The 9,657-nt window shown below is 43.6% G+C and overlaps 2 protein-coding genes across 2 annotated transcripts; both read left to right on the top strand.

The window, feature by feature from the left end:
• The first annotated feature begins 2,390 nt into the window (after positions 1–2,390).
• Positions 2,391–5,333, top strand: LOC143341261 (maspardin). Its single transcript, XM_076764064.1, has 8 exons — positions 2,391–2,715; positions 2,897–3,063; positions 3,645–3,779; positions 3,856–3,961; positions 4,046–4,166; positions 4,312–4,420; positions 4,488–4,736; positions 4,810–5,333. The coding sequence occupies exons 2-8, from the start codon at positions 2,965–2,967 to the stop codon at positions 4,888–4,890; spliced, it is 900 nt and encodes a 299-aa protein (XP_076620179.1). The 5' UTR covers positions 2,391–2,715; positions 2,897–2,964; the 3' UTR covers positions 4,891–5,333.
• Positions 5,334–5,514: 181 nt separating this feature from the next.
• Positions 5,515–9,608, top strand: LOC143341253 (major facilitator superfamily domain-containing protein 12). The gene is made up of 7 exons (XM_076764047.1): positions 5,515–6,933; positions 7,399–7,703; positions 7,775–8,057; positions 8,179–8,293; positions 8,364–8,732; positions 8,797–9,050; positions 9,140–9,608. The coding sequence occupies exons 2-7, from the start codon at positions 7,517–7,519 to the stop codon at positions 9,258–9,260; spliced, it is 1,329 nt and encodes a 442-aa protein (XP_076620162.1). The 5' UTR covers positions 5,515–6,933; positions 7,399–7,516; the 3' UTR covers positions 9,261–9,608.
• Positions 9,609–9,657: the final 49 nt, after the last annotated feature.

Genomic DNA, 9,657 nt, shown 5'->3' with positions numbered 1-9,657 from the left:
GGTCAGCGTTGGTCAGCGTTGGTCAACGTTGGTCAGCATTGGTCAGCGATGGTCATCTGACGTCGGGAGATGTTGGCAGAGATCAGCAGAGGGTGGCAGTAGCCAGTAGTAATCGTTGTACGTTGCCAGAAATATAAACGGTGGTCAACAGTGGTCAGCAGCGGTCAGCAGAGGCCAGCTTCTGTCAGGGGATGCTGGCAGAGGTTAACAGAGGAAGGCAGGAGTCGTAGTAATCGTTGTACGTTGCCAGAAATATAAGCGGTGGTCAGCAGAGGTCAGCAGAGGCTGGGAGAGACTAACAGTAGCCAGTCGTAATCGTTATACGTTGTCAAAAATATAAGCGGTGGTCAGCAGAGGTCAGCAGCGGCAAGCAGAGATCACCAGGGGCGAATAGTAGCAAGTAGTAAGTTGTCAGAAGCATCAGAGGTGGTCAGCAACGGTCAGCAGAGACGAGCAGAGGCATGCAGTGGCAAGCAGAGATCAGCAGGGGCAAACAGTAGCATGTAGTAATTGTTATACAATGTCAGAAGCATCAGGGGTGGTCAGCAGAAACCAGCAAAGGCATGCACAGGCATGCAGAAACCTGCAAAGGCAAGCAAAGACTTGTAGGGGTATGCAGTAGTAAGTATTAATCGTTATACATTATCAGAAATACCTGCAGTGGTCAGTAGCGTTCGGCAGAGGCCAGGAAAGTTCAGCCGAGACAAGCACACGCTGACAGAGATCAGCAAATACCAACAGAGGTTAGCAGAAGTCAGTAGTAATCGTTATAGGTTGTCAGAAATGTAAGCGATGGTCAGCAGAGTCCAGCAGAGGCAAGCAGTAATCAAGAACAGTCAGCAATAGTCGCTGTATGGTGTAAAAAGTTGTCGGGAGTTCTGTACTTTTGTCGGCACTGATCATCAGAGGTCATCAGAGGCAAATAGAAACCAGGATTAATTTGCAGAGTTCAGTAATGAACTTTAGGAAAGGCAAAGTAAAAATCTCTGGGCAGTCGAGATTCCGAATCGTATGCCGTGACGTAAGGTCGGATTTCAATTGTTCAAGAGCGAGAACGCAAATGTGAGCCTGCCTCTTTTGACTCCCATGAGACGTGTCCACGGTGCACTCGGCGCTTCGTCTGGCATCTCTGGTTTATATCAGAGATGATGACAGATCACGCGTATGCACGTGAGCTCGTAATGTTTCGGAAAATCGACAAAGGTAAACTGACTGCTCTTCTTCAAGAGTCTACTATAGTTTGTCGTGGAATAGTTCGTTACCTACAACGCTAGATGGCGCTTATTTCCCGACCTCAATCCCCCTGGTGCTAAAACGCCCAAGTTTGTCGTGGAATAGTTCGTTACCTTCGACGATAAATGGCGCTTATTTACCGACCTGAGGCCCTCTGGTGCTAAAATGCCCAAGTTTGTCGTGGAATAGTTCGTATCGTCCACGCTAGATGGATATCTCGACAAACTTGGGCGTTTTAGCACCAGAGGGCCTGAGGTCGGTAAATAAGCGCCATTTAGCATTGAAGGTAACGAACTATTCCACGACAAACTTGGGCGTTTTAGCACCAGGGGGATTGAGGTCGGTAAATAAGCGCCATCTAGCGTTGAAGGTAGCGAACTATTTCACGAGTGAGAAGGAAATGGTAATGGGATCCTAGAGTCCCAGAGAAACGGGCCGAAAAAATACATTGGGTGAAAGGTCTACTCGTATACCTTGTCTGTAGTGAAAGGTTTACTTGTATACCTCGTTTGTGCCGTAATGATAAAACTCGTGTTGTCATCTGACAGTAAGAAGTACAAATTATCGTACTGAAAAGAATCATGTACGCTAGATAATGTAATAGATAACGTCTAATTACGTTTCAATTTTTGTATGCAAGAGCATAGGAGAAATTGGCCAAAAATGTGACTTTCAATTTTTGCTTTTTAATCCCCCTCCCATTGTACCTGTGATATATGTATATACGGAAAGTTAAGTTAAGTGTACACAGCTGCAACGTGTGTAATAATAACAGCGTACAGTTTTATTTCTGTAAGCAAATATCTTCATAGAAAAAGACACTTCGTATAAAATTAATGAAAACAAACATTAAGTACCCTCTGCTTTATCAGTTATAAAGGTATTATAACTTTATAAAGTCTATTCAGTATTGTAAATAAAACAGTTTAAGGTAGTAGTAAATATGTTTCTTATTAAAATTCGAACGAATTAGTAACATTGGATATGGCACGAAAATGGTAAAGAGAGTCTGCTCGCGTTCTTTTTAGTCCTCTTAGTGAGAGGATAGAAAATTGAATCGAATTTCTAGTCTATATTGTATCTGGTCTGTGGTAAAAGGCACGAACGGGGGTAGGGTTTCCTGTCTCTGACGATGCTTCGTTTATGGCATAAGCGAAAATGTGACTGGACAAAATTCCACTACGACGTTACCGATGCAAGAGAGACAAACGGTAATCTGTACGCATGCCCGATGGTATCTCCGTTAATAATGCTACGGACCTACGCAAAGAGTAATAAAGATAATGTGCGACGATGCTCCAAAGAGGGCATAAATTCACGGCACTGTCGGGGTAATCAAACGAAAGGGTGTTAATAATACGATTTGACCTCCGAGGTTACTGGATAACTCGATTGTTTCTCAACAAAACCTACAATAATCAAAGATGTCCGCTGCGGGCCACAATATAAAGAGTATCATCGATGTCATAACCTGGTCTTGAGGTAAGTTCGACCCATAACAGATTTTTATTTTAACTATCGTGCGCTCTTCCAGCGTACAACTATAAATGAATTGTTGCCTGCTTCGTGATCACTGTTTCGAACAACCACGTAAATCGTTAACGAAATCCTAAGTACCGGATAATCCATATCTCGTTCTTTCCATCTTTGTCTGCCTTTCCAGATATCGGTAACACTGATCGCGAACAGTTCTGTGACCGTGTAATCGACAGTGACGCGAGGGTGAAAAAAATGTCGTGTTCGAACGATTTGTCTCGATCAGACGAATACCTTAGTTTTCGTAGTTCAATCCCGCTCAGGAAAATAGTCGTCGACGTCGATGGCACAAAGGTAAGGCTCGTTAATTTCTTTAGATTCTAAATTGCATCTATTACGCTACAGATTCATACTAGGCATCGATCAAAGTTACTCGCTATTCAAGCAGCGTAGAAAAATTTAAATAATACCTTGCATCTACTTGTAATAACGAACAAGTATCATTCTTCTTCTTCTTATTATTCGTAGAATCGTTGCTCGTACGTACGGTTTAAGTTTTTAATTCGAACACGTTGATTAGGTGAGATCACTTTCAAGAATTGTAACTGGTAGCGATGACCTCGCTATTGCGATCGTTGCAATGTAAATAAATACCGCGTTCGAGGACGTCGACGAACCAGTGTTCGCAAGAATGTAATAGCCAGACGTTTTAGATTATGTTAATTCGACGAATCATCTTCGTGGCAATAATTTTCTTCGGATAAAGTTTCGAATTTGAAATATTCCACAGCAGACGCGCGTGTACTTGACAGAATGCCAATAATCGATTTCACAATCGATGTATTTTAATCGAAAATCTCGTTACAAACAGAACAAAAATTGCTTTATCGCGTTTAAACTAGATTTTGCAATCGGGTTTAATTTTGATATTTTAGGGATGGAAGGTATACGATTCCAGTCCGAAAACCATTAAGTGCCCGCTAATATGTCTTCCACCGGTTAGCGGAACAGCGGATATTTTCTTTAAACAAATATTAGGCTTGGCAGCCAAAGGGTACAGAATCATATCGGTGAGCATCGTTGGCATCGCGACTGGTCAATTCTCTCGCGAAATAAGTTTCTATTGACGTATAATTTTGACTTAAGGCCGAGTCACCGGTGTATTGGAACGTTAAGGAATGGTGCGATGGATTCAGAAAACTTTTAGACTACATGGAACTGGATAAAGTGCACCTGTTCGGTGCTTCATTAGGTCAGAACGTACGAACGAGAGCACAATATTCGTCCGATAAAGTTCGGCGAAACTCATAATGTTAATTGTAATATTTACTCGTAGGAGGGTTCTTGGCACAAAAATTTACCGAGGTTAACGCTCACTGCCCTAGGATAGTGTCGTTGGTGCTCTGCAACACGTTCACCGACACATCAGTATTTAATTACAACGATTCCGCGGCAGTGTAAGTACATAGTTTTGCTACGCAACTCTTGAAACACTATAACCTGCGCTTCACCGCAGTTATAGATAAGTGGATGAATAACAGAACGCGATACGTTATCTGAAATATTTTGTGTGAAACTACTGGTAATCAATTCGAATCGTAGATTTTGGATACTGCCGTCGTTGGTGTTGAAAAAAATGTTAATGGGCAATTTCGTGACGAAAAAGGTCGACGGTGAGATCGTCGAAGCCATAGATTTCATGGTAGAACGAGTAAGTCGATTTTTCATAGCTATCCTGCATGATAGGGGAACATTTGCAAATCATTTTTCGCTCGCAGTTGGAAAGCTTAACACAACCGGAATTGGCTTCTCGGCTAACGATGAATTGCGTAAATTGTTACGTGCAGCCGCAAAAGATATGTCATTTGCCCGTCACGATTATAGACGTTTTCGACGAGTATGCTTTATCGAATTCAGTGAGGGAAGAGATGTACAAATGCTATCCGAACGCTAAGTTGGCGCACCTAAAGAGTGGTGGGAACTTTCCGTATTTGAGTCGGTCCGCAGAAGTGAATTTACATTTACAGGTACCGTACGATTTAAATTCACCATGTAATTATATTTACTCCGTTACGTAAAAGTGAAACTTTTAATTTGCAGATTCACTTGAGACAGTTCGAAGGCACGGAGTACGCTGCCTCCGAAAGAACGAAAGTTACTACGCAAAAAGCCGACGGTTAGCATCGAAACGAGGTAGAAAGACCTAAAAGGTTGCTCGGCTGGAAATGGCCTGCGTGTTCGCGATTCTCCACCTGCGTTTCAATTATCCATCAAATTAATCCGTGCGTCGTCATCGGCGCATCCGTTAGAATTCATTATAAAAATAGTAATCTCGAAACAGTTACCCAAAGGTATTCATCATCGTTCATATTAAACGTGCGGAAGCATTTCATGTATATAGTAATTAGTTTTACGAGGAGTACCCTCCATTTTAAGCGCAACGTTTGCGTAAACTTTGTATCGTTGTATTTTTTTAAGAAAATATCTATCGATTGTAAAGCGGTTTCGTTTGAAAAATAATTGAAAATCACGGCATGTATGGTGTCGTAAAAAAATTTTAATCGTCCAAATTGAGGATGAAATTAATCGTCGATGGTATATCCGGCCGTTGATTCGACGTGTCAATATGCTCATTTGAAATAAATATAATTTTCCAAAAAACTCCACGCTTACGGATTCCCAAAACAGTAGGGCCGTTTAAATGGACATTTTTATCGTGATCCAAAGGTATATGTATATGAATAGTGTTTTCACGATTCCCTTCATCCGCGTTGTCCGTGGCTCTGCCGGTGAACGAACTCTCGGGACGCCTGCAGCTCGCAAGACCGCCTAACCGAGAGACCGTACAAGAACTTGCTCAGTATCGATTACTCACTGTACGCGCCCGTTTGCGTTTCTCTTCGCGGGCTCGGATTACAGAGACTTTCCCGTCCACCTATAAGATACCTTGCACTCACCTACAAACGCACACCATGCTGACATTAATCACGGTCGTGCACCGAACCGCAAACGCGTCACCCAACTCGAAGTACCTAGTTCCTGTGGGCTGACTCGTTCGGTGTCTTTCGAGCAAGAGTTTACGCGCCAGCGTTCACCCTCTGCGCGAGTATAGCTGCTCTATAAAAACCTCCGCCGGCTGCAATTATAAACGAGGGCTTCCTTCGGAACCGCCTTCGTACCTCCGGTTAGAACCCGCGTCGTAGGAAATGCATTTCAATTTTTTATCCATTTTTTAGCCGTTCTATGATATCGAATCTCCTTACTTTTTTTTATACAAGGAAACTGCATTTTATGCAGCTCCGGTGTTTATAACGATAAAAGAACACACCGATGTGTACAAGTGCTTGAATTAAAATTTCATTAACAAGAGATTTTTCACGCCCGACTAGATGCCAGATAAGATTATACGGTTATCGCGCGGAGGCCATACCCTGGCTACCGTAGATTAAACCATAATCTTCGGCCCGTAAAGCGGGAAACGGCGAGAGTTTGAAACTTCAGTCTCTCAGGTGCACGCGACGCGGACAGCCGCGTGTTCCGCTCGCGCTTGCACTCGAAATGCCCTGACACGCGAACGTTCGATCGTTTAATTACGTTGATACTTTACGGAGTAACGAGTAAGTTTCTGCTCGCGAAACTTGTTAGCCAGTCGTACGTTTACAATCGACACGGGAGCGATCGATCGATACGCGGAGGAAAAACGGCGGAAGTACGGCTAATCGCAGGATGCGAATATGCAAGTTGATACGATGAAAACGTACACGCGTTGAATTCGATATCTTGCGCTAGACGCGGAGGGCGTTTTGTCGGCGCGTAACGCTTACGTTTTCAATGAATCGTAGTCAATTCCTCGGTCAGGCGCAAACCTAACGTTTTGTTTCAACGACGCGCGACAGAGTACAAAGACCCGCTCGTTACTTTTACTTTATTCAGTAGTTATTCATTTTATCATAGAGCTTCCACTCGTTGTTCGACGTTTCTATCCGAATAAGAATTTCGCCCACGATCGATCGATCGCGAGTCGTATCGAGGCTAATAAGATTTCGGTCCGCGACGCATGTGCCCGCCGGTGTAAAGCCTTAAGCGGAAATCTATCTGCAGGTGAAAGGAAAGCTGCGCGCGGCGATTTCCTTTGAGACATCGCCACCGCCGCGAATATCGTCCCGACGTGATTTTTGTTACGTGTAAATGTTCCCGATCACTGAACGGATTCATTAACGCATGGTAAGCGATAGTTTATGTAATTTAAGAACGAGCTGCAACCTCTCGAGCCGATAGTTTCAATCGCTTTTAACGGATTCTGCGTCTTGGATTTTTAAATTAAAAAAAAGTGTAAACATTCGTATGATAATATTCAAAAGAAATTCACAACAAATAAGTGGTAAAAACTGGTTGCTTAATCTCTGGGATTTGTCCGGTCGTCCTATAACAAATACCATATTTCTTTAACCTGTTTTGAGTATGCCGTAAACATAGTTCGTATGTCTGTCAAAAATACAATAAAGTTGTAACAAAGAACAAAGTATGTCAAGAAATCTATACACGACCCTCGCGTTTCCCGATCCGGTCACGTTGAAAGTCACGTAATGCATTTACGCGTACGTCATCTGCGTCGATTACGTGACTTAAACTGCATTTTTTATCGACTAATTTTAAACGGGTGACGAGACCCCGATGTTGATTTTATAGAACGGAAAACCTCGGACATGAGGAATCCATCGCATAACCGTAACGGATTCACCTGAAACGCGGCTGCGGAGGGGCTGCTTCGAACACCGTCAAAGCAGTTGATAGGTCTTTTCCAAAAATGGAGAACGATGCGGAGCGATTGCCACTGTTGGAGAAGAAAGTGGCCATCTCTACCAAGTTCGCGTACGCGTTGGGACACATTTTCAATGACCTTACGGCCGCCATGTGGTTCTCGTACACTCTTATCTATTTCCAGAGAGTCGCTTCGTTGGAACCGATTGCTGCCGGCGGTCTCTTGCTCCTAGGTAAACCGTCGACTCGTCCAAAACTTTATTAACGATCCTCCAGACGGCTAGTACCGACTAAATTTTTTAAGGACAAATCGTGGACGCCTTCGTAACACCGATTTTCGGAGTGCTGGTCGACCGTTATTGGAAGAAAAAAGTATGGCACATTATTGGCTCCGTTATGGTCACTCTAACGTTCCCTGCGATCTTCGGTGGCTTCGTCGATCCATCGAACGGCGTGGCCGTATTCGTCTACGTAATTAGCATCGCGATGTTTCAAACTGGTTGGGCGGCGGTGCAAATCTCCCATTTGTCCATGATCCCGGCGTTGACGAACTCCTCGTTGGCACGTGCAGACTTGACCGCCATACGGTAAAGTAATTACAGCTACGCGACTCTTCGTAAAATCTCTATTCCTTATTCGCCGTTAAAAACTGTCCACCTCCGTACGACGCTTCTCGATAGTCTATAATCTTTGTTTATCGTAAAACAGATATTCGGCCCAAGTTGGAGCAGCGGTAGTGGTGTTTGTCGTGACATGGATCGTCCTACCCACGAAAGAAGAGGCTGTGGTTAGACTAGCTCAAGAGGACAGTTACAAATTTAGGGTAAGCAGTCGGGACAAGAGGTCGCGCACACAGACTCGTAACAAGCTTAACGAACGTTTGCCCCTTTCAGAATATTGTGTCGACGTTAACGTTCATCGGGTTGTTGGCTACCATATTTTTCCATATCTTCTTGAAAGGGGATCTCTTGGAGAATCCCGAGCGGCACAAAGGGAACGTCGAGGAATCCAGGAGATTGCTCGATAATCCTCGGAACAATCCAAGTTCCTGGGTCGGCACGGCTATTTTACTAAGAGTGGCTATGCTATACGTGGCCAGTAGGCTGTTTATTACTTTGGCCACCGTGTATTTGCCATTGTACATAGAAGAGACAGACATGGATGGAAAAGAGGCTCTGGCGACTGTTCCGTTGGTTTCGTACGTGTCCTCCTTTGTGGCAGCTTTAATGCTCAAGTACATAAACAAATGTTGCGGCACAAAGGTACGCGAATCTACGCGAAAAGAGTTATCGTCGCGGACAAATCGACGATTCTTTGTGTTTTCAGGCATGTTATTTCATGGGTACACTTATTGGCATACTATCCGCGTTGGTCACGGAATTCGGTGGAAAGAGCGCATCGATCATTTACATCGTCGCGATTCTAATCGGAGCCGGAAGCTCGATCACGATGGTCACAGCGTTGAGCGTCACCGCGGAAATAATTGGTGTTCGAACGGAGCGTAGCGCCATCGTTTACTCCATCGTAACTTTTCTCGATAAGGTTGTCACAGGATTAGTCGTTATCGTTATCGAGAAGTGGTGAGAAAATAGATGTTACGATTCGCAAACATCGTTAACGATCGATCTTGGATCGCCAACTATCCCGTTGCGTTTTCTTTCCTTTTCAGGCGATGCACGCAACCGGAACTTTGCCCGAATTACAACAGAGACACTCTGTCGCTCGTCTGCGCCGTTTCTATGTCTTTGGGTCTCGTAGCACTGTTCTCCGTATCGCGATGCCTAACTTAAAGACATTTCGAAGGATACATCCTCATCGGCGAATCATATTCTTAATACTTTTATATCGTATTCATGAAACCCGTCGTATAATATCGATTCCGCAACTCGTTTTTATACTTGTTTACACGTTCGTAGAAGTTGCAACGCCAAATGTAAAAATAAAACTTTTCCAACGAAACGGTAGCCGAACCGCAAGTATAAATTTCTATATTCGAAAAAGTATCGATCACCTTCGAGTCCACATAAAAGTAAAAAAAAAAAAAAAACAACTAATCGTTGCAGCGTGTGCACCGCTTCGTACCTTGCAACTTTTGTTTGAAACATTTTCCTACGTAACAGTTTTCTTCAGGCATCAAAATAAATACGTATAGACTATCGAAACAAGCGACATAAACAGACGCAGATA

The sequence above is a fragment of the Colletes latitarsis genome, chromosome 4, assembly GCF_051014445.1.
Source record: "Colletes latitarsis isolate SP2378_abdomen chromosome 4, iyColLati1, whole genome shotgun sequence".
Classification (NCBI taxonomy): domain Eukaryota; kingdom Metazoa; phylum Arthropoda; class Insecta; order Hymenoptera; family Colletidae; genus Colletes; species Colletes latitarsis.
Note: the sequence above shows the minus strand (reverse complement) of the source record. Positions and strands in the feature narration are given on the sequence as shown.

Coding starts and splice junctions, on each gene's coding strand:
- LOC143341261 (XM_076764064.1), top strand. CDS start 2,965: ATGTCGTGTTCGAACGATTTGTCTCGATCAGACGAATACCTTAGTTTT. Junction 3,780..3,855: donor AAGGGTACAGAATCATATCG/GTGAGCATCGTT, acceptor TTTTGACTTAAG/GCCGAGTCACCGGTGTATTG. Junction 4,421..4,487: donor TAGATTTCATGGTAGAACGA/GTAAGTCGATTT, acceptor TTTCGCTCGCAG/TTGGAAAGCTTAACACAACC.
- LOC143341253 (XM_076764047.1), top strand. CDS start 7,517: ATGGAGAACGATGCGGAGCGATTGCCACTGTTGGAGAAGAAAGTGGCC. Junction 8,058..8,178: donor GCAGACTTGACCGCCATACG/GTAAAGTAATTA, acceptor ATCGTAAAACAG/ATATTCGGCCCAAGTTGGAG. Junction 8,733..8,796: donor ACAAATGTTGCGGCACAAAG/GTACGCGAATCT, acceptor TTGTGTTTTCAG/GCATGTTATTTCATGGGTAC.